Source organism: Camelus ferus, chromosome 17, assembly GCF_009834535.1.
Source record: "Camelus ferus isolate YT-003-E chromosome 17, BCGSAC_Cfer_1.0, whole genome shotgun sequence".
Taxonomy (NCBI): domain Eukaryota; kingdom Metazoa; phylum Chordata; class Mammalia; order Artiodactyla; family Camelidae; genus Camelus; species Camelus ferus.
Window position 1 is genome coordinate 45,141,699 of NC_045712.1, and position 25,587 is coordinate 45,167,285.

General features: G+C 35.5%; 1 protein-coding gene across 1 annotated transcript in view; it reads right to left on the reverse strand.

Moving 5' to 3' along the window:
* PDCD6IP (programmed cell death 6 interacting protein) overlaps positions 1-25,587 on the reverse strand; it is a 60,692-nt gene that overhangs the window by 20,504 nt on the left and 14,601 nt on the right. Inside the window, 8 exon segments of the mRNA XM_032459296.1 lie at positions 822-933; positions 3,329-3,506; positions 5,809-5,932; positions 7,205-7,427; positions 14,610-14,726; positions 17,011-17,111; positions 18,301-18,454; positions 20,398-20,525. Of these exon segments, the coding sequence (XP_032315187.1) occupies positions 822-933; positions 3,329-3,506; positions 5,809-5,932; positions 7,205-7,427; positions 14,610-14,726; positions 17,011-17,111; positions 18,301-18,454; positions 20,398-20,525 (1,137 nt within the window).

Below are 25,587 nucleotides of genomic sequence, written 5' to 3' on the forward strand. Positions count from 1 at the left end.
GGGGAAAGAAGGTGAGGTGGGAGTAAGTTTGGAGTTTGGGATTTGCAACTACTATACATAAAACAGATAAACAACAAGGTCCTAATGCACAGCACAGGGAACTGTATTCAATACCTTGTAATGGCCTATAATGAAAAACAGTATGAAAAGGAATATATGTATGTATAAATGAATCACTATGGTGTACACCAGAAATTAACACAACATTGTACCTTGACTATACTTCAATAAAAAAAAAACATTCAGGAGTAGAGAAAAAAAAAGTATTCCTCTTTCAGGATCACTCCTTCATTTTGACTTAAAAGAAAGCAGATATATTTTTAGAAAAATCTCAATAGTATTAATTACTTCTACAGAGAAATAAAACAAATTTCTAGTTACCAGGAAGAACGTCATTTATTTCAACAAGCACAAAATCTTAACAACCAAAGTCTTAAAAATAATAATTTGGCTTCAGGTTGACTGTTAAAACTCATCTTTTACCACCGAGGAGTCACGACTAAGTGAAATGAAATTATAAAACCATACATATAACACAATCTCATTTATGTTTTTAAAATATGCATCGAGCTTGGAATAGGAAATGAGAGTTACAGGACCATTTTAACTTTTACTTTCTACCCTTCTTAAGAATGTGAACTTCTCATAATGAACATGGATTACCTTTGTTATTTATCTTACACTGAACTGAATAAACAAACCTGGATTTTCATAATACCAGTCACAGTAAAAACAGGTTTACAATGGAGCTTAATTTAATCAAGCAAAATTGTGGCTAGAAATTGAGAGCTTAAGTGAAAGTCATTCATGCATATTTTTACCTGCTCTTAAAGGCTTATAGAGGTCATTGGATGGTGTTCTCTGCCAGCGTTCCTTGAATTTTGCTCTTAAATCACTGTCAGTTGCTTCTTCTTCATCCAACAATCTTAACGACTTTTTAAAAGGAGGCAAAGCAACAATGAGGTATCATTTCTGGTGTAAAAAATTTACAAGTTTTTAAATGTTCATGCTCCATACAGGTAAGAAGTACTGAGATGAGACTACTCCTACATTACTGGATAGAATATAAATTAGTACAATAATTTTTGTGGCAGAAACCCAAGTTATAATATATTTAACAAAAAATCCTATAAAACTTAAGGCTAGGTTAGCCATTACCTTACTCAGTAAAATCAAGAAAGATAACTGAGAGTTACGTGCATCAATATACCAAGACTACTTTAAACAAAGTTTTTTTTTAGAATTAAAACTAATAAGAAAGCCTTTAGACCTTAGAAGCCATAAACAAAATACAGAGAAAACTGATTAATTTATGAAAATAAAAGATTCAGATTTCAATCCCAATACAAAATACTGAAAGTTAACATATAAAAAAATGCCTTTTTAATCCACAGCTGAGAAGACAGGATAGCAGAGGGCCAGAAACAAGAAGTGCTAACCGTCCAATGGACATGAGTGCCAGAATCAGTGGTGTCTGCTAACTCCTGAGCTGAGAGCAGAGCTCTGGAAACCTCTGCCAAACACTAGTGTAAATATTTTAGGCTTTGTGGACCAATCTCTGTCACATATTCTTCCTTTTCTTTTTTGACAACCCTCTGAAAGTGGTGAAAAATCATCCCATGCTTAACTAGTAAACCATACAAAAACAGGCCACAAATTGGAGGCCCACTGTCCATAGTCCATCTACTGCATATTCTCTACTGGCTGAGAGTGTGAATGCAACAGAACATGAACAGGGAGACAAGAAACATAGGTGCAGCTAACATGAGTAGGAGGTCAGATCAAAGGCACTATCTTCCCTCAAACTGGGTCATTTCCAAACAGGTGACACTCAGGGGAAGCATTTTTAAAAAAGAAAACTGCCCGACAGAAGGGAACTCAGCTGTCTAAACCTTGGCTCTAAATAGAAAAGAAAAGAAGTATCACCTTAAGATTCCTAATCAAAGGCCCGAACTTAGGACTGGAAATCATACTACACTTTATGCGACACAAAGTCCTAAGACAAACTTCTAATTAAAAGATTAACCACACCAAAACAAAAAAACCTCCTAAGCTTAGAGTGCCCACAAATGAAGTTCAGGAAATATGAATTCATTAATTGAAAAAAATCATCGAACATTAAATGCAATGTAGTATTTTGGACTGGATCTTGAAACAGAAGGGCAAGATGGAATAACTGATAAAATCTGAGTAATACTATTGCACCAATGTTAAATGTCTTAGTTTTAACAAATGTACCATGGCTATATAAGAGTCTAACTTTTAGGGCAGCTGGGTAAACTATCTGTACTAAATTTGCTACTTTTCTATAAATCCGAAATTATCCCAAATTAAAAGTTTTAAAATCCAAGAACAAACACACAAAAAAATACTGAAATAAGAGGAAACAAACCACTATGAGCAAGAGTCAGCAAAAATACAAACAATGAGGTAATAGCTCTGGTTGTTCATAGACCACCTGTCTCAGATTGAGGAAGTTCCTTTCTATTTCTAGTTTAAGTCTTTTTATCATAAAAGAATGTTGAATTTCGTCAAAAATTTTTTCTGTATCTCAAGATGATCATACGGTTTTTTCCTTCATTCTACTAATATAGAGTATTACATTAATTGATTCTTTGACATCAACCACCCTTACATTCCGAGGACAGTGAAACAGTGGAAGCTTCCCCTCCAAAGATCATGATCAGGACAAAGGCTGTCAGCTCTCACCACTTCTATCCAGCATTGTACTGTCTAACATAATTAGGCAGGAGAAAGAAATAAAAGGCATCCAAAAGTGGAAAGGAAGAAGTAAAACTTATCTCTACTTGCAGATGATATAATTTTGTATACAGAAGATTCTCAGCAATCCACAAAATAACTATCAGAGATAATAAATGAATTTAGTCAAGTTACAGAATACAAAATCAGTTATATTTCTATACTCTAACAATGAGCAATCCAAAAAGGAAAATTAAGATGACAATTCCACTGCAATACCATCAAAAAGAGTAAAATACTTAGGAATAAATTTAACCAAGGAGGTACAAGACTTGTACAGTGAAAACTACAAAACAGAGTTGAAAGAAATTAAAGAACACTAAAATAAATGGAAAGACATCCTCTGTCCATGGACTGGGAGCGTAACTGGAAGATCAGCAATACTCCCCAAACTGATTTAAAGTGAATGCACTGAATATGCAATCCCTATCAAACTCCTAATTTTAGGATTTTCTATATATAAGGTCAAATAAAAAACCCAATAGGAGGAAGCCTCCAGGCCTCGTCCCTGCTAGACATAAAGCAGTCAAAGAGTTTTCATTTGGAAATCAAATCTCTTAAAACATACCTCATCTAGGATTTCTCTATTTCTTTGTAGAAGTTCGGGTAGTTCTTTGATCAACTGATCAACAGTCTGGATGCCTCCCTGCTCAATCACAGATGTGGACTTAGTCAATATAGACTGAGGTACAGTATCTCCAGATATATCTTCAATTGCTGCTGGAAGATTAAGGGAAGCTAACACCCTGAAAAAAAATGAGATACTATGTCACCTAGAGGTCTAAGCCACCTTTAAAACACTAATCTCCTATATCCAAATTAACAGTTAACAGTTATTTAGCACCCCAGAAAGGTGGATAAGCCCTGTCAATGGAAATATAAATCAAAGATAAAGGAAAAACAAAAAATCAGTAAGTGATAAAATGATAAAAAAAATCATTAAAGAATTAAGTTCACAGTTCAGAATTAAAAGCCAAAAAGTAATAAATATACATTTAAATACACTAGATAACTTTGGCTCACAAGTCAAACTTAACTTCTGTCAGTCTGAGAAATTAAAAGTCAAAAATTCTATCTGAAAAATGCAATCTTTTACCACACTCTTGATTGTTATACTGTCACTGGCAAATCAGAAAAATATGCAAAACAGTTATAATTTCACATCATCTAGGCAAAATGTTGAGAACATATTTGATCTAGGTTATTAATTACAGGCGCTTCATCTGTTTTGTTTTGTGGCACAGTAACAATTCTTCTGCTATTTCACTTACATTATGGAAGGAATATCAGAGTAAACTTACGTTGGTTTCTTGCTTGAAAAAGAAAAATGAAGTTAAAATCTATGCATTCATTAAAATTAAAAACACGAAAAAGCAAATCAGACCAGGAAAAAATATTCTCAATAACACAAGTGACAAAGGACTTGCCCCTAAAATACGTAAAGAACCCTTTAAAGATTACTAAGAAAAACTCAATTTTCAAAAATGAGCAAAAGATTTCAACAGATGCTTCACAGTAGATATATAAATGGCTAATAAGCATTGCTCAACATCCTTAGTGATTAGGGGAATGCAAATTAAACCACTGTGAGATACTGCTACACACACACAAAAATGGCTAAAATTAAAGAGACAAAAAACATTAAGTCCTGATAAGGATGCAGAACAATTGCATTTCTCAGTGCAGGTGGGAATATAAACTGAAAAAATGACTTTGGAAAATAATCTGGCCATTTCATATGAAGTTAAACATACACTAACAATACAACTCGGCAATTCTAATCCTAGGTCTTTACCCAAGAGAAATAAAGTATGTCCACACGAAGATTTTTTTCTTTCTTTTTTTTGTTAGGGGGCGGGGATTAGGTTTGTTTGTTTTTAATGGAGGTGCTGGGGATTGAACCCAGGACCTTGTGAATGCTAAGCATGTGCTCTACCACTGAGCTATAACCTCCCCTTACACACAAAGATTTGTATATCAATGTTTACAGCAACTGAAATGCCCATCAATAGGTGAAAAAACTAACAAAGTATTTGATCATAAAAAGGAATACTGCTCAGTAATAAAAATGATCAAACTGAGGGGGGAGTGGCCAAGATGGCAGAGTAGAAAGATGCTCTTAGCTCACCCTCTCCCATGAATACACCAAGAGAGACATCCACAGACCCACCCTTTCACTCAGAACACCTGCTGAACTTTGACAAAAATGATCAAACTGATTCACAAAACACAGATGATGCTAAGTGAAAGAAGCCTAATATATTTTCAATATATACTGCACATGCTGTACATACTGTAAGTACTGCATACTATACATGCTGCAGCAATAGTATATATGGTATACAATGTCCTGTATATAAAATATGTAATGTATTATACCATTTATAGTGTACTATATACTGTAATGTACATACTGCACATGTTATAATGATTATATCTGTATTAAACTGTATAAAAGATAAAACTAACCTATGATGACAGGGAGCAGATCAATAGCAGCTGGGGACAGAGGAGGAGGAACTGAAGGGAAAGACATGAGTGAATTTTTTAGGGTGACGGAAATGTTCTCTATCTTGATCATAGTGGCGGTAGTTACATGGGTATACGTATTTATCAAAAAGAAACAAACTATACACTTAAAATGAATGCATTTTACTGTGTGAAAACTATACTTAAAATATTTTTCAAAACAATGATTTTCTGTCTTCAATCCACCGAAAACAAAAACTGGTTCAGAATACAAACTATATATGTATCTTAACTTTAAAAGTGCATTTCTACTTCTAATTTCCCTCTAAATATCCCCTAACATACAAATTAGTGGTGAAGTATTTTCACTTTGTTTCAGTAGTTAAATTTCTTCCAACTATAATATATTTGCTAGGGCTCAGTAAATAAAGTATCCCTAAGAAATGTGTGTGTGTTTATATTTGCTATTTCAAATATCCTTTATGCTCAACTCTGAGCTCAGAAAACTAAAATTTTCATAAACAATCAGAAAACATTAGAATCTTAAAGATAAATTTATGAAAGTCAAGGTCTACCTACCCATTTGCCAAAGTGGTGGCTTCTCTCATTTGAGCAATTGATCTGTTAACTAAATCAGCTTTCCTCTGATTATAAGCTGCCAAAGACTGCTGCACTGACACAGGAACCATCTTCTCAAACAGATCTAAAATTAGGAATAAAAATGTCAACAAAATTTGAAGACAAAAACCCAAACTGTTAAGTGACTATTCCTATTTCCAATATTCATATTAAAAATCTACAAATATTTAAAGATCAAAACCAAATGACAAAGACAATTTTTAGATCACTATATTCATGGACAATGAAAATGAAAGCTTTTGCTTTGAACTTAGTTTTCTTAGTTTTTAAAGATGTGTCTGTCATTAAGTTTAAGGGATCTCTGGTGAAGAAAATCTACAGAAAACAACTGAGAAAACAATGTTCATTTGTTGATGGAACTGACTGACTGAGCCACAGAGCTATGATTTCCAGATCTACCACTTCCTGGCTCTGCAACCTTGGGCAAATTACTTAACCACTCGGTATCAGTCAAATGGGGGTAATAACAGTACCTACCTCATGGAGTCATTGTGAGAAATAAATGAGCTAACCTTTGTATAGGGCTTAAAAGAGTCTCTGGCACACGGTAAACACTTTGTGTTTGTTAAACAGAAATAAGTACAGTTATCCCTTGGTATCCACAGGGGGTTGACTCCAGGACTCCCAGCGGATACCAAAATCCACAGATGCTCCAGTCCCTTATATAAAATGGCACAGTATTTGCACATAACACACACATGTCCTCCCATATACTTTAAATCTTCTCTAGCTTACTTACAATACCTAATACAATGTAAATGCTTTGTACATAGTTGCCAGAGCACGGCAAATTCAAGTTTTGCTTTTTGGAACTTTCCGGAAATTTCTTTTTGGCCAGTATTTTCCATCAGCAGTTGCTTAAATTCACGGCTGTGGAACCGCAACTGTAAAATAATCACCCACTAACTTAGAATATTATCCTTGGGATCTCAGCTAGAGGCTGCCATGTGCTGCATTTACTTGTAACATTCAAGGATATTACAACATTTATTTATCTGATATAACAATGACTCCAGAGGTTTGTATGAGTAAAGTCATTTTATGTATATTTATAATGGCAGAATCTTAAATAACAAGTGTTAACAAAATGACAAGTGCTTGTTTAAGTCTTTATTGTTACTCAGTTTCAAGTTTTTGACTCTGTTGTATACTTTATGCTTTACTATTTACTTTTCCATCATAAAATTTCACTATAATTTTTATTCTCATATTCATTTTAAACATGAATGCAAATTATATTCAAAGCATAAAATACTAATTATGCGATTTTAGTTACAAAAATGAATAAATTGGAGGAAAAAAATAAAGTTAAAGTGCATCTGTATACTTGACATACCTGTGAATTTCTGGCTGATGGGTACATTGACTGGGGTAGATTTCACAAGAGTGGCTTTGCCAATAGGGTCTAGATCTTTAAGGTCTGGAACTCGATCATGATAAATGAAGTCATTATCCTTCTTTGCTGCAGTAAGGGCACGGTTGATTTTGTCAGAAAAATCCTTCACATTGACATATTCATCATAGCGAGATGCCACGGTTTTAATCAATTCTGCTGCATGCTAATAAGAAAATGTTAAAAAAAAAAAATTTTGTTTCTTTTTTTCAACCAAGCACCCAACCTTTGGTTTTCTAAAAAATCTTTGAGGACTGGCATTACCAGCAATGTCATCAAAAGAATAACCTAGAAATTCTCCTGTAACAAACCAAAATATCAAAAAATGAAGAATAACACATAACAGACATCCCTTTAAACATATAAGTGAGTTATCAAGAAAGTAAAAGAAATCAAACCTACAAACTGACACTAAGGAAAGCTGGCTTTGGCTGTTGGGTATTTCTGTACCCAAAGGACTTGCAATTAAAATGCCTTTTAAAAAAGGCCCTCAGGGAGCTTAATACATTAAGACAATAAACTAAGAAACATCCCCTTCACCACTGATCCCCACTTAAAGGGAAGAACCTCAAAGGGCTACACTCACGGTGAAAAGAATGGATCAGAAAAATAAACTGCGCAGCAACACAGCAAATCAACAAGGAAGCATGTTGTCAGCTTCAATAGGAATTTTTTCTTGAAAGGCTGCCCTTGTAACACATAAAATGAACACACGCCTCGTAAATTTAGGGCTCAAATTACTTATGTGGTGTTGGGAATAGTGACATCAGATAAAATGGACAATAAAGCCTAAAGTATTATTAGGGATAAATTCAGTATATAATGTTTAATATTTGCCAATTTGCCAGAAAGGTATAAAACTTCTTAAATTTTGTATTTAAAAACCTTTATCTATATAAATAATTATAATGAGAAATTGATAACATCTATGCATCATTAGAGTGGAAGATTTGAACACTCCTGTCTCATGAATGAAAGGACCAAGCAAACAAAAAATTTGTAAGCTCAGAGAAGATTTGAACAACACAATTAAAAAGTCTGATTTACCAGACATGGGGAACCTGGTACTCCAAAGAGAATATACAATATTCTCAGGCATATAAAGAACATCCATATAAAGTGATCATATGAGGAGATTAAGCAAGTTTAAGACACCAAAATTATAAGATTATAAGAATGGTTAAAAATTAGAAAACCTACTTATGTAATCCTCCAAGTAATAAATTTCAGTTAAAAAAATCAAATTACCTTCATAGATGTTGAAAAATCATTTGATAAAATATTCACTCTAGACATTTTTTTAAAATCTTAGTAAAATAAAACTAGTTATCTAGTTTTTTAACATGATAAAATCTTAACCCCTAAAGCTGATACCATGCTTAGCAGAAAAATGAAAGAAACAATCCTAGAGTCAAAATAAAATAAAGATCACCAGTATCATTATGAACACAGAACACGGTAAAAATAACCAGACAAAAGAATGAAATCAGAGGTATAAAATTTAAAAAGGAAAAATTTATCATTTACAGCTCATATATTTGTGTGCCAGCAAAACCTAAGAGAATCAACTATTCTAAATGAGAGGTAGCTTACATACAAAATCAACAGGGCAAATACAGATAAACAATCACCAATTTGAAGAGATAACAGAAGAAAAAAATCCACTGTTACTAGCAACAGGAAGACAAAATAGCCAGGAATAAGTTTTAAAAGATATACACAAGATTAATATGAAACAGAAACAAGGATAACCAAAACAAACAAAACAAATGCTACATCTGTAACGTAAACTAGGAGGTATAAAAATGCACAAATTTAAATCACTTTTTAAATTTGTAAATCAAATATGATTTGTAAATGCGGTCAAACACTTCCCTAAATAGGAAAATTGGTATTAGGGCCTTAAAAGACACTGAATACAGCAGGAGAAAGGGGGATTGCCAAGAGCCCCACCTGAGGAGAAAACACTTAGGCAAATCTGAAAACAAGGAAATGCAGTGAGGTGACAGCTGCCAGCTGATGACACAGGTAAAGCCAAATGTCCCACGTGGAGCCACCCAAGGGCCACAGGACAGGCCTTGTCCCAAGAAGGAGCTACTGAGCCCAGAGGCAGACAATTAAAAGGGCAGGGATGCCGAGGGAAGCAGAAAAGAGCAGGACTGAAAAGTGGGGAGGAGGAGAAAGAAGATGAACACTCAGAAAACAACAAAAAGTAGACGCATTACCTGGAAATGCAAAGGCTGTGAGGAACTCAGGGAAACACAGGCACAAAATGGAATCCTCTAAACCAGGCCTTGAGAACCAGAGAGGAGAAGCTAAGGCAGGGCTCTACACGAGGAGGCTCGGCAAGCTACCCAGGCATTCTCCCCATACGCACCTCTGGCTATTCCTCGACCGAATTCCAGCTCATTTAAACATAAGTAACCAAAAAGGCATCGCATCTGCCTCAACACAAAGAAACCATAAGGAAAGGATGAATGAAAATGAGTTTAACTTCCCCATAGAAAATGAAAATTCACCAAAGAAGTGCTGCCCAAAGCAAAGAATACAGTATACTAAAAAAACAAAAATAAACTAAAAAACTTAAGGATGCAATCACAGTACCAAAGAACACAAAATATGAACAGAGGACCAGATGGCCCAGACAACAGTGGGTGACAGTCGATAGCAAGAGAATGTGAAACAGGACCTGCAGAACTCAGGAAAGAAACTGAAGAAAAATACGAAATCATTTAAGAAAAGAAAGACTGAAATATTTATACAAGAAACATAAAAGGGATAATAGACATCACAGAAATCATTGTAAGAAACACACAAAACAAGAAAAAGTGAGAACAATTCAACATGGCAGCTGGGGACCAGATGCCATTGCAAATTAAAAATTTATGAGATAAATCAACCAAATGCTATGTGGGGTCCTTGTATGAATCCCGATTTGAACAAACCAACTATAAAAAGACATTTTAGAAAAAAATCAGAGAAAACTAAATTAGGTTTCGGTAACATTAGGTTAATAGTATTATTTGTCCTTATTATTTAGCATTAATTGTGCTAGATAGGATGACATTGTGATTTTACTTTTTTTAAGCCTTATCTATTATACTGAAGTAGTTAAGGACGAAATGGTATGTGAGAGAGTTGTAAAATACTTCAAAAAAATAAGGAGGAGGGCAAACAGATGAAACACAAAGCAAAATATTGATAATCATTGAAGCTGGGTAATGGATATTTGATGATTCATACTTTCATATATATCTTAAATTTTCCATAATAAATACTTAAATATAATTCATATAGAAGCATAAACAAGAACAATAAGGGAAATTCTGGAAACGAGAGATGATCAATACCAATCAGGCATTAAAACAAGTATCAATGACTCAAATGGTACAGAACTGGAACTTGAACACATAAACAGGACAATGAAACAGAATTAAAAGTTCAGAAACAGACTCAAACATATAATTTAATATGTGATAAAAGTCAAAATCTCAAATCAGTGGGGTAAAGAAAGTCATTGCAATAAATGGTTTGGGGACAACTGGGTACCTATTTGGAAAAATAAACACTAGATACACCCTTCACATCATCTATCAGGATAAACTCCAAGTGAATCAAAGATCCAAGTATAATATATAATAAATTATAGATATACTTACACTTTGATACCAGCAATCCCGTTTCTAGGAATTTAAGATATACATGCTGCTATGGACTGAATCATGTCCCTCCAAAATTCGTATGCTGATGCTCTAACCCCCAAAGTGATGGTTTTGGAGATGGGGCCTTTGGGAGATTATGTTTAGATGAAGTCATGAGGGTGGGGCCCTCCTGGTGGTATTAGTGCCTGAGTAAGAAGAGCCACCAGAGAGCTTGTGGGCGCTCCCTACCATGTAAGGACACATCAAGAAGCCAGCCAGCAGTCTGCAAGCTGACCACGCTGACACCCTTGTCTCAGAATTCAGCTTCCAGAACTATGAGAAAATCTATTTCTGTTGTTTAAACCACCTGGTCTATGGTATTTTGCTATGGAAGACTGAGCTAAGACACCTGCTGAAATACGAAGTGCCATGTGCACATAATTATTCACTGCAGTATGTTTTGTAATAGAATCTTGGAAACGCACAAGTATCCAGCAATAGGGCACAGCAATAAAGTGTGGTTTGACAATCAAGTGCAATGCAGCTCTGAAGAAAAATGAGGACGGTCTCTGTGTTGATGTATTAAAATGGAGAGAGCTTCAGAATATGTTGTTATGTGAGAAAAATATGATGTACAACACTGTATATAGCATACAACCTCTTATGTAAGGATGGGAGTTAAGAATGTGCATTAAGTGTGCATGCATGTGTGGATGTATTTGCTTGCATTTCAAAGAGGGAAAAAAAACTGAAAGGATTAAATGAGAAACAAATAGAAATTACCTATGGGGCAGTGGGAAAAAAGATGGAGGAACAGGATATAAGGGGAAAGGTAGGGAGATGTGTTGAAGTGTATACCTTTACATTTTCCTCAATTTTTATATTAATAATGTTCATGTCCACAGAAAAATTAAAAGAACAGAACAATGAGTGACAACAGACCCTTTACTAAGTTTAACAACCGTTAGCAATTTTGCCATATTTGCTTCATCTCTCTTTCCCATATATACACATAGATTCCTTTTTCTTTTCTTTTCTTTTTTTTTTTTTTTGCAGAACCATTTGAAACTAAAGTTCAGAATCCATGACCTTTCATCCTCAAATACCTCAGTACATATCTCCTAATAAGGGCAATCTCCTTAATACCTACAAGCTACTATCATAACAAAGAAAAAACAATACCTTCACAAAATCAGTTTTACCACCTTATTAGGTCCAACATTCATAAATAAATAAATCTCTAGTGTGTACTCATTCTACATGAGTCATATTTTCACATCTTTATATATATACTCGTTCCTCGGGATCTGCAAGGGATTGGTTCCAGGACCCGCCACAGACACCAACATCCGAAGATGATCGAGTCCCAGAATTGGCCCTCCCTACCCACAGACTCTGCATCTGTTGATTAACATAGTACCTGACCAGCATTTGGATGGATCCACAAATTCGGGATCTGCAAGGGATTGGTTCCAGGACCCGCCACAGACACCAACATCCGAAGATGATCGAGTCCCAGAATTGGCCCTCCCTACCCACAGACTCTGCATCTGTTGATTAACATAGTACCTGACCAGCATTTGGATGGATCCACAAATTCGGAATCTGCAGATACGGTAGGCCGAATATTTATTCATTGAACGTGGACAGTGCAAACCCATGCTGTTCAAGACTCAACTATATTTTTTACATCTTTTTGAAAGCTTTACAGACTCCACCAAGATGATCAAGTGAACCCACCTTCTGGAGCCAATAAACTGCACTGTCCAAGAAGTGCGCTTCATGAGCTGTACAAGTCCAGGTACAATTCTTCGTGGCCCCAGAAGTGAATCCCATGTAGCAATTTTCCCTTTGCTGTTTCACCTATTGCTGTGATTTTCCTGACTCTTGTGATTTTGTTTCTGCTTTGCTCATAACCAGTAAGTTGCTGACAGCAAAGACTGCTAAGATGATTGAATTGATGTAACCATCTAATGATCTCTATCAGGGTCATGGGTATGCTAAGTGAGAGACTATAGAGAATATGCTGGTCACCTTTTTTGTCTGTTTTGTTCTTCTGCTTGTTTCTGAGCTCAAATCAGGCAAATTAAAAAAAAAACATGCCTAATGGAAACAGGAACAGCCCTTTGAGTGAGATATGAATTGCAAGTATTTGTGCTCTGCATTAACTTCTGACCTATGACTAAACCTGTAAAACTCTTATGAATCTAAAAACTGAAAAAAAGTCTTTATCTCTTGTTGTGAATCTGAAAGTTTCCTTTTTCCTAAGGGGTTTTAAAAACTAGATTAAAATTTCTAAAGCTCTTCAATGATGAGTTTACAGAAACTAAATAAAGGCTTATTTATATAAAAGTCCCAGAATTTCCTAAAAATAAGGAAGCTAAACATCTGTAAAACAAGGAGCACTGCTCACCACCCAGTTCTGTAAGGACTAAGTCGCTATCCACTTCAGTTGCTGACAGAGCACCTTGAGAGAGAGGAATTCAGGATGCAAAACAGGATGAGGCACCCTGTGCTTTGGAAAAACGGCCCCTTAGACAGATGTCATTCTCAGGAAGAATTCTAATGAACCCAGAGTCCTACATCTTTTACATAGAAAAGCACTAAAATCATTAACCTGAGATGTCCGTTCTTTGTGACTAGCAGTAATCTTTTACTGAGACGTATTTCGTAGCCAGAAATCACATCTAAGCTGGTTTCTCCCCTACCTTTTCAGAGCAGTTCCCTCAGAGGTACTAGGAGGCTGTCACCCATGAGACTTTACTCAGTAAAGTCCCTAAATAAAACTCAACTCCCTCCTTTTATGTTGTGTGTTTTTCTTTCCATTGGTATTTCTAATACTTTAAATATGCTACCCTGAAAAAAAAATCTTTCCTCTAGAAACCACTTTCTCTGAAGCATTTTCATATAAAAATCTAAGTGACTGCAATCAAAGTGAATCTCTGCACAAATGAAATATGTTCAGTAACCTGAGTGTGCCTTTCTCTGACTTTGTCAGTGTGGAGTATAATACAAACCTACATGTTATTCTTTATAAAACTTGAGTTTCTTGTCTCATGAAAGGACTAATTAACCTGAACTTCTTAAATATAATACTTGCATAGTATCTTCTAATATCCAGTCCATATTTAAATTTCCTTAACAGTCCTCTTCCCACCCTCTGCCTACCAATCCTCAAAATACAAGCAACTCATATAAATAGCCCTTACCCCTCCTGCGAAGTTACCTTAAATGTCACAGCAAGTTTCTCACAAACCCAGTGCTGATAAAACTGCACAGAAGGTATTCTGCTAATGGTAAGATCTGTGTGTACGTGTGTGTGTGTGTATATATATATATAATATAATAAAATCACTGTCCTCCTCAAGCTGTGGAATCATATGACCCAATTTAGACCAAGGCTAGGCCACAAGTTAAGCACTGCACATCTGTTCTGGAGCATGATAATTAATTTAGAATACTTTAAATTAAAATAAACATGGACAAATAAATGAGAACTAAATGCAAATTATGCAAAAATTTTTAGATAAAATATGAGACGTCAAAAAGCACACAGTAGGTATAGCCTAAAAATAAAAACAACCACTTGTCTCTGTTGACAGGGGCAATGAGTGGGAAAAGTTTTTATGAGCTAACGTGGGAATCTTACTAAAGAAAAAAAAATAGGAAATCCAAGTTACTTAAATATTTATTTCCAAGAAACTCACCTGTAACCTTGCAATCTCTTCTCCAAATTTCTTCTGCTGTTTCGCCAGGATGGACTGGTGGTACTCAGCATTGGCTTGCATGATACAGTGCTTTGCAGCCAAGACAGGGAACACCTCCTGGAAATAAAAATACTGACCAGGGGAGAGTCCAACCACACAAATCACCACAGACAACATGGGATGCAGGAAGAAAAAGGAAAAGGAGACAGAAATTAGAATCACCCCATTAATGGTTTAGAGATTGGTTAGTCATTAGGTGTAAACAGAGAAGACCACATGATTTTGCATGGACTGGATTCAATGAATTCAGCTTTTTTTTTCCTTCCAATTAGAATTATGGGTTGGGTTGTTTTTTTTTTTTTTGAACTATTAAGTGAAGCCAATTTAAGTTTTTACCATTCTCTTTAATTGAGCCATGAAGTCAACATTTTGTTTACAAAGAAAGGAAAGCATGCATTAGAAAGAGAAGTAGAATGGACATTCACAGAGGTAGACCAAGCACAGAGCTTTAGAAGCTTTCTTATGAGCCCTTACCCGGCCCTTAGAGTTAACTAAACCACCATTACTCACATATACTAATGAAATTGCTCTATAGCTGACTGTTTCATCATGTTTAAAAGACAAAAGACAATAAAGTAAGTTCCCACTTAAATTCATATCCTAAGAAACTTTTAATAAAGGTAATTTTTAGCCATAGAAAATTTAGTATCTATATAAAGACTAACATTTCAGTATCATATACTCAAAAACATAGAGCAAACAGACAAATATACTAAGTTAATGACTAATATGATAGTGTTATTTTACCCTAGCTTGTTTTGAAAAAAATTCCAGTCAAAATTAATTTTAGAAGATCCAAAAACATGAACCAAAAAAGCAGTTACACTGGTAGAGGCTCTTCCAAAATGTCAAATCCTAGCGTGTAACCTCATTGTTTTTAGGAAGTACATGCCATATAATATCCAAGAAATACACTAGACAATTCCTATCTAGACAAAAAAAATAAGAGAATCAAAAACTGAATTACTACCTGTATGCTTTCCTGTCTCCCAGTGAATAATTTCCTAGCTTCCTGGGTCACTACTTGCAGATATTCCAGTTTTATAACTAGAATATGAAAATACCTTATGAGCTTTATTAGTGAAAGGCAAAAATAAAAGACATCTAAATCTCAAACTGCACTCTCGTGCCAGTTCTCAAGGCAAGTCTGGAACAACTTGGTACTTTAAAACAGGAGATTTTCGAGGAATACCAGGAATGGTGCAGAGGTAGCTTCCAAGTCTTTGTAGGTGGCATTCTTCTCTCCAGGACAGGACTGAACTAATGGCCCAACAGGACGTAACGGTACACTGTGCAGCTGAACATGACGTCTTTCAGATGAAAAAAAAGGTGAGAGGAGATCCCAAGTCTCTTCTGAAGAGCAACACTATTATCACCCAAGAGTCCTGGGCAAATTTCTACTGATCTCTCGGTGAATATTAAATCTCCAGGAATCTTCAAATTCCTTATTGTTCATATTCTGACTAATGTGTTGATGTACTTACATGCTTTTTTTACTTCACCACAAAATTTTCTGCAATTTCATAATTTATAAAGATTCCTGAACAACTTATAAAGATCATGTAACAAATAGCATTGGCTATCATACAGACGAAATTAATTCCTTAAACATTTCTGAAAGAGAGCCGTTGAATCACACTACACTTCAATCTGTAAATTTCCATTTTTAACCATTCTGAATTTATTTCTTAGTCTAATCATCTGCTTTATCATTTACAAATGATCATCACTGACTAGTCTTTTCAAATGCCACGTCAGAAAGGTTTACATTAAAACAATGAATACTTCCTGTGTTACGTGGTTTTAGATGGTTGTTTTCCTTAGCTGTCCAACAGCAGCCCAATTTTCTATCCCTGTTGGCAAAACTTAATTATAATCAGAGTACTGGATGAATTTGTTAAGTTCTCTTTTCCTTTTGTCTTTATGTCTGTTTTTGCGCTTTAAGACTCATCTTTAAGAAAACAGGACAATAATTAAAAGGGTGAATAATCAACATGCTCAAGTATTCATGCTGTACCAAATCATCAAAGATTCAGAACCATACAATGCCCTGATTTGATAAAGTTATTGGAGACAGGTGTTCAAAATTTTCCAGAAAGCGTTTTAGCTTGGAAAAACAAGTTTAGTAAAGAGTAGAGGCAAAGGCATCCCCTAAATATAAAAGGACTTGTCATGCATCTTAAAACAAAAACTATTTCTACAAATATATTCTCCAAATGCTTTTCCTTAAATTTCAAATATTCTTTATAAAACATAATTTTCAACTTGCTTCTTATACACAAAAATGTCCAAATATTTCCACATGCAAAACAACCAAGTGTTTACAAAAACAATAACTGACCTTGGGAAGAGTATCTTTGTACTGACACTGTTTAAAAGCATCACCAAAATAATCTGCAGCCTGATTAGCCAATTTAGCTATGATGGCATCTTTCATCTTATCTGGAATAAAATATTAAATTGACTGTTATAATGAAAATAAATATACAATAATCTGATGTACCATGATAACTCAGTACAGACATTGAGCTCATAAGTATGTACATTTGCCTTTTTTTTTTTTAAAAAAAAAAATCCTTATTGATGAAATCAACTCTTCCGCACACAACTTAATTACTCCATAGGCAGATAAAAAGAGTCAGAAAATAGATTAGTGGTTGCCAGGGGCTGGGGGAAAGGGGGGATGGAGAGTGACTGACAGTGGGTATGGGGTTTCTTTCTGGGGGGATGATAACGTTCTAAAATAAGATAGTGGTGATGGTTGCAAAACTCTGAATATACCAAAAACTAATGAATTGTATACCTTAAAAGGGTAAATGCTTTTGTATATGAATTCTATCTTAATAGAAGCTATTATTTTAAAAGAAAAAATTTTCCAGTCCACTTAGTTTCCACCTGATGACTGCTCCCTTATTTTCAATTTCTTGTACTTACATATTCAGTCCTTATTCTAATCTCTCACACTAACTTACATGCCTTATAAGAACTTATTCCCTCATTCACAGGGCCAGAGGTTCCACCTGGATGCCTCCTTATCAATTAAGTCTGGTTTAAACAAGACCTCCTCAAAGAATCTCTTCTTGACTAATGGATCTAAGATTAGCATGACTCCCCCTCCATCCTTACCCCACAGCCAGACCACCAGTCACTGCCACATCTTTTTTTCTTTATAGCAATTATTTCTCTCTAAAATTACCTTGGCTACTGAATTGCTTGTTTTATCACCTCCTCCACACTACAATGTAGGCTTCCTGAAAATAGAAATCTCATTTGTCTAACTGTATCTAGCGCCTAGAACAGTGAGTGGCAGTTGGTACTCAACACATATGTGCTGAATGAATGAATTTCTGACATATTACAAACCTATATAAATACTACTCCAGAATTCAGTGTTTTAAGACAATACTTAACTATCCATTTCATCAGACTTCAAACACAGCCTACATTCTTAAATGCGCATCTGTACCATCTTAAGGCCAGAAAATGAAAGCTGAGAATTTTCAATAATTCATGTGTCTAAGTTCAGAGGAAAGCTCTACACTGAACACATTATCATCACTTTCTTATTTTAAAAGTCTGTCACTTCTTTTCACATGTAACAAAATGGAGGACATTAACAAATTGGAATTACCTCTCGTGGCTTTTAAAAAAAATACTTCTTGGGCCTGTGCCAACATGATAAGACTGAGGGTCCCAACAGTATCTGGAGATATGTCCACAGTAGGCTCTCGATTTAAGGCAGATAAAACCGTCTCCTTAATGTGTAAAAAGGCACCACTAGCAAACTAGAGGAGGAAGAAAAGAATTTCTTTAAAATGTATAGGAACTCAGCAAGACAACGTTCTACTCTTACACACAAAACCACTTCAAATGTTAACTCAGCTGAACAGTTACTATACTTAAATTTTTATATTGTGAAAAACAGATCTATAACACCTGACCTACAGACAATAAGGATATTTTCCTAAACATTATAGAATTTCATGAGATTTAACCTACAGTAAAAATCAAGTGCAGCAAAAAAGTAAATTTATGGGACAACTTGATTAAACTTTTTAGAAATACTTCCTGAAAACTAACATGAGAACAGAGGCAAGGACAAATGTTTTTAGTACCAAAACGCTCTTGCTTTGGTCCCAAACACATCTCTCAAATAATTAAACATGCCATACTTATGGGAAACCTCAAATAGTATAGATTCCTAGTGACCATGACTACCCACTACTAACAATTTTTCATTTGGCTTTCAGAGCCCCCTGGTGAAATGTTCCACATCAGGTTTTCCTAATCAGCTATATGTCGCTGAGGTTAACACTAAACTAACTTTGCTTTTATGAAACAAATGACCCTAGGGAAAAAGAGACATATCAATCTGAGGTTAAAAGGTGTTGTGGGTTTTGCAGTTAAGATACACAACAAAAACTCAAAACTAACCGTATTAAAGTGAACATCATGTTTGCTGCAGACATGAAGGACCGTGAAACTAGAATGTATGTCTCCAAGTAGTGATCAGCTGACCTGCTTTGTAATAGGGCACCTGCTGCGAATCACAGAGGTAACTCACAGAATGGAATGTGTCCTCGGTAATTCAGAATACCCTCTAAGAGCTCACATGCCACCTAACGGAGTTACAATTAATAGAAAACTAAGTCAAATTTTCCTTCATTTTCATATTTTAAAATATTTGCCATTTATAGCCCCACAAAGGAAAGATATATGCGTCACGTTTGTCATCTGCACCCATCAAAACTTATGGCATGCCACAATACGGAGCACGTGGTTGCTTAAAGTGCATTTGCCCTCACTTCCTTAGAATGGCACTCATCACCTCTCCCCTAAACTTAAACAATGGGGAAGATCAAACTCCATCTCTGAAACAAGCAAATTCCAGCACCACAGAAGACAGTCTAAGGACCATTTCAAATTTCATAAAATTTGGAATCAGGACACCTGAAACCCCAGAGGATCACTTTATTAACACTTCTGCCCTTTAGTCTCTTTGCCTATAAAATGAGAATGACATTATATAACGTGCATCAGAAAGTCTATGTGAGAACATGAACATACTCTGTAAATTACAAAGCAATATAAAACATGAAAACATAATTATAGATGTTATCATTTAACAATAATCACTTATTGCTCTTTAAACTGAAACAAAAAATAAAAGCTGAGTAAATGATACACTGCTGCCAAATAATATGCCATATTAGTAAATGACAGCTCCTAAAATCTAAATTTAGCTAACTTAAGAAAATTACTTATCTGGTCACATTTAACTATGACCTCTCCACAAGTCTCAGAGTTAAAATTTTTTGGCCAAGAAGTCTTAATTTTTGTGACACTGGTGAAATTTTAAGTGTGTGCTTAAGAAAAATTACATAAAAATAACGTACAAATATTTTAAAAGAGGTCATTTATTTAAAAGGGATTTAAAGGATTTCATTTCAACATTTAATCATTTGTTCTCCCAATATTTAACGAGCCTTTATTATGTGCCAGGCACTGTGCTAGGTGCTGGGTATATCATGGTAAGGGAAAACAGAGCTGATCTACAGATAAGTAGCTTATCGGAGGGCTTCAAAAATATGTATCAATTCATTAAAAAGTACTATTTTTCAAGACAGTATCTGTGTGTAAAGAAACATCTAAAAACCTAAATGCAAATTATTTTCAATTTAATCCAACTTAGCGTCGATCATTATGGAGTAACTGCTGTTCTGCGTACCTGGTAATGCTTAGCAGCGATTTTCAATCCTTCATCATTATCCAGGTTCTGTTCTGCTGCAATCTGGCTAGCTAAGGCTGCACAATTGAACAACACACAGCTCTTTTCATATCCTAAGCTTGCAAGAGCTGTAAAAAATTGAGAAGGAAAAATTCATCAGATTATTTTTTTCTGAAGAAAATGAATGTTTCAAAGTGAAATACTATGACCTCTATCCCACTGGCTCTCACAAAAACAAGTGGAAACCTGTTTTCTTACCCATAATACACTCCCATATTTCTAGCTGCCCTGCCAGGCATTTATTTCCACAACAACATTGTCAACATCTAAAACTCAAAGATCAATAAATTAATCTTTCCTTCCCTTTACGTCCACACTGTTATTAGTCAGATTCGAAATGAAAAGTTATTCTCACGTCATTTTAAATCCAATTCAAATAAATTCTTTCCATTTTTCCACCACCTCTCTCAAAACTGTATCTTCCCATGACATTTAAACCAGTTCCTCACTACTACAAACCTAAGCCAATGTAAGTGTCTCCTAGCTGGCCCACCATGTCTCACTCCCTTTCTGCCAATACATCTCCCAGAAGGCTAGAAGATTATTTGGTTAAAATACAATTCTGACCAAGAATCTACACACCTCACATCCAGTGGGATAGTTACTATCAAAGAAAGAAAGGAAGAGACGCAAGGAAGCAAGGAAGGGAGGGAGGAAGGAAGGAAGACAATAACAATTGGTAGGCAGGCATGTAGAGAAATTGGAACCATTCTGTTAAAGCCACTGTGGAAAACAGTACAGGGATCCCTCAAAAAATTAGAAATAAAATTACTATATAATCCAACAATTCCACTTCTGGGTATAAACCCAAAAGAACTGAAAGTAGGGTCTCAGATATTTCGTACACCCATGTCTGTAGCAGAATTGTTCACAACAGCCAAAAGGTGAAAGCACCTCAGCATCCATTGATTCATGAACAAATAAAATTCTCTCACATGCTACAACATGCATGAACTTTGAGGACATTATGCTATGTGGAATAAGCCAGTCACAAAAAGACAAACCCTCTATGTTTCCACCCATATAAGGTATCTTAAGCAGTCAAATTCAGAGAAACAGAAAGTAGAATGGTGGTCACCAAGGATGGGGGAAGGGGACTTGTTATTTAATGGGTACAGAATTTCAGATCTGCAAGATCAAAAGCTCTGCAAGATCTGTTTCATAACAATTGGAATATACTTAACACTACTGAACTGTACACTTAAAATTGGTTAAGATAGTAAATTTTATGTTATGGGTCTTTTTAACCACACACACAAAAAAGGGACAAAGTCAATCACAGTGACATTCAAGGTCTTACACAATATGCCAGATATTCAGCACTAAGCAGAATAATCAGAAGGCTTTTTACAAAAAAAAAAAAAAACAAAACACTGAACAAACCATCTAGGAACATCAGAACAACACCACAGTTGTGTGTTTGTGCCACACAGTAGTGCCATCAAGCAAAACCCTCCTTGTTATATAGGATTTTAGGAGTCTCCCTTGTAATTATGGCCAGTTTCTCACTTGCCACCAACCTAATTCTAGCCTCCTCACCGTAAAGTAAAGCAGACATACACACCATCTACTCTAACCTAATTTGTTAAATAAATGTATAAAAATCTAGAATAACCAGGATATGAGTAGAGCATGCAGCAAAATAAAGATCAAGGTGAACTGAAAACAAGAGCCCAGAGTAAACAGAAACAATTCCAGGAATAGAAAACAACATTTCACAGATCCTAATTAGTATCCTTAAAGACACTCAAAGACAGTACATCCATAAAACAAGTAGAGGATGTTATTTAAGAAGAACAATCTGTGAATAAGAAAAAGCTCTTGGAAATGAAAACCTTGACTGCTAGAAGTTTTTCAAAAGAAAGGCTAGAAAATAATGAGGCAGCCCATAAATGGGAAAAAAAAAAAAAAAGAAGAAAGAAAAGTGTAGAAGTTGTCAGTAAGTAGCTCAGAACAGCCAACATCCAGTTAACATATAGCATTCCAAACAGAAGCAGGGGGGAAGAATGAAGAAGAAACTATCAAAGAAATTCATGTAAACTTCCCAGGGATGAAGGACACATGAGTCTGTAAACTGAAAAGGACAGGAGTAAATGCCATTCCCAAAGAATAAAGTGAAGGCCCAGTGGATCTTCTGAGATTTCCAACCATGAAAGATAAAGAGAAAACTGTAAAAAATCTTCACAAGAAAAAAGAAACAGGTCACCTACAAAAGAACACTCCGCAGACTTTTCATCAGTAACCCTGGATTACTATTACTAAAGGCAAGGGAACAATGTCTTCAAGTTCTGAAGAAACATAATTCTAATTAATTCAACAAACATATATTAAAGCCAGTTTGGCCCCAAAAAAGAGAACAAGGGACAAAATGATGTCAGGGAGGTAAGAGAGAACCAATTTACACAGTAAAGCTTTAGCTTTTACTCTGAGTGCACTGGGAAGTCAAGAGAGTTTTGAACAGAGACTCACTAAGCCTGCACGGTAGCCAATAGACTGCAGGGAAGCCGGAGATGAGGGCAGGCAACTGCTACAGGAAGGCGCTGAGAGGTGATGGATGGAAAATGCTGAGAGGTGATGGCAGCTCTGACCAGAATGGCAGCAGGAAAAGTGCTGAGAAGTGACTGGATTTTTAGTATCTTTCAAAAGAAAATCTGACAGGATTTATGGACAAATTAACTAAATGTGGGGAATGAAGTGAAACAATGTCAAGAATGACCTAAGCACCAGGTGCCAGAATTTCAAACCAAATTCATGTGAGGGCAAAATATAGACATTTTCACAAAGAAGAGATTCAGAAATCTGACCTTTTCTGTCAAAGTTACTTACAAGTATATTCCAGTAAAAGAGGAAGACACACTATCCGGAAAGCATGGCTCTAACCTAATGGATAATAATTATGCAGCAGCTTTAAATAGCAGCAGTCCAGATTCAAGCAAGAAAACAGAAGAAGACAAAGGAAACAGAAGTCTCTCAGGAAAAGAGGAGCTCAGAGAAATAAATTGCAAGACTGAGAGTTTGGAAAATCTTGAGAATATGGTAAAAGCACAAAATGTGTGTGGTCATGGAACAAATAAGACATCCAAATACACACAAAGCCGTACACGAAAGTCATAGTCTAAATATGAAGCAACTTATCATATGACAGAAAGTTAGTGGAGTTGAGACAGAATGGAATACATTCCAAGCAACAGATAAAAGTAAACTTTTTATGTACAAGATACACAACTCAGCCTACTGTATTTCCCATAAACAATGCATCCCAAGCTGTAGTCTGTCATTTTATTTTCATAATTTCTCATGTGTCAGAGATTTTGTGAAAACTTTTTCTTGTAATTAAATCTTTTTTCTTTTATGATTTCTTCTATCATATCTAAACTTAAATTAAGGTTTTTTAAAAAAATTTTCAATTCTTCTTTCTTCAAAGAGTTTTTCCTCAATAGTCAACTCCATTCTTGTTTTTCACCTGAGCTCTTCTTTTTCACTAAGTTTTTCAAAATGAAAACAGTTTGATTATAAATAAAAATAGATGTTCTTAAATTCAAATAATTGTTTAAACGCACACACACACACACAAGAAAATAAATTAAAAATGATCCAATATCAAACCTCCCAGAGTTCCCCAGTAATCTTTTGTTGAGTATCTTGATAAATAACTATATATATGTAGGTCCACATACCCCGTTTTCCACAAACAGTACACTACACCATACTCAGGGTGTCTGGAATGCACAACTCCAGGAAGCAGCAATACCCCAGGTTCCATACTAATGGCATCCCAAGCAGACCAGTCTGGGGCCCCCTGAGCTATGGAGATGCACCAACTCTGTCCTGTAACAGGCCTTTTATTCAATACTCAATGGACATAGTTTTACATGACAACAAATAACATATCTGCATTATCATTCTTAATAATCTAAAATAACACAATATTCAAATGAATGTGCAGCCATGCTTTATTTAACCAAAACATTACTGATGGATATTTAATTGCCAGTACTTCTTACTAGAAATGCCCTGATGACCTACCTCCTGCTTTATTTATGCTCTTAAATTTTTTTGCTCCCCAATTATTCTAGGTCCCTGGTTTATGAACTTACCCTATCTCACTTAAGTATCTCCTAGCTCTCCTGTCATCTGCTCCCTATTCTCAGCCAAACAATTGGCTTACCACTACAGCACCAAAAGTCCTTTCCTTGATCTTGCCTCTCTCTCAGCATAAGGCTCCCTTTGTCCCCAAATCCTTTCTGCATGGTTTCTGAAGTGAGCCACCTACAAGTGCTGCCCGCATTTCCTGGCTTCTGGTCCTCCCCTTAACCTGCCACAGTCTGACTTCTTCAGCATCCTAGTGAAACTTCCTTCTCTGACAATTTCAGTGAATCTACAACCTTGTATGTCATGACCTGCCACAATGTCTCTGTGCAATAATGTTCAGAGTCATCTGAAGGTATTTCAAAGACACGAATTCCAGTGGCCCACGGTGAGATTCCCTATCACATCTGGCATTCTGTATCTTTATCTTTAAAGATGCAATTTATATTTTTAATGTATTCCCCAGGTAATCATAATGTGCAGACAGGTTTGGGAACCACTAGACTACACAATCTTTGAAGCTCTTCTGGCATTCAATTCCATATCCCTGTTTTTCCCTGGTTCCTCTAAGATCTGAAGGCTTTTTCTCAGTTGCATTTCTAGGAACCTCTTTCTCCATTTCCCCTGAATGTTATATTCCCCAGCTCTGGCTTTCATACTTTCCCCAATCTATCATTTACCGCAAAGGAAATAAATTCATTATCATTTAATGAAAACTGTTCCCAAATCTATGTCTTTACCTCTTTTGAGCTTTAAATACGTTATTTCCAAATCCCAGAGAGAAATTTCCACCCAGATGTAACACGGCAAAGCCAAACTCAACCTGTCTATTGAAAGGAATTATCATCCACAGGTCAAACCAAGTTATAAATCTTAGACTCAATCTTCAACTCCTATTCTTCCTTCTGACAGATATCAGCAGATCCACCAGTTTCATCTCTGAACTACCTCTCAGACCCACCCCTTCCCTGACCCACATACACTACCTACCTTGTCTAGTCTCATCTCTCACCAGTCTAACTGATCTCTATCTCTTTAGTC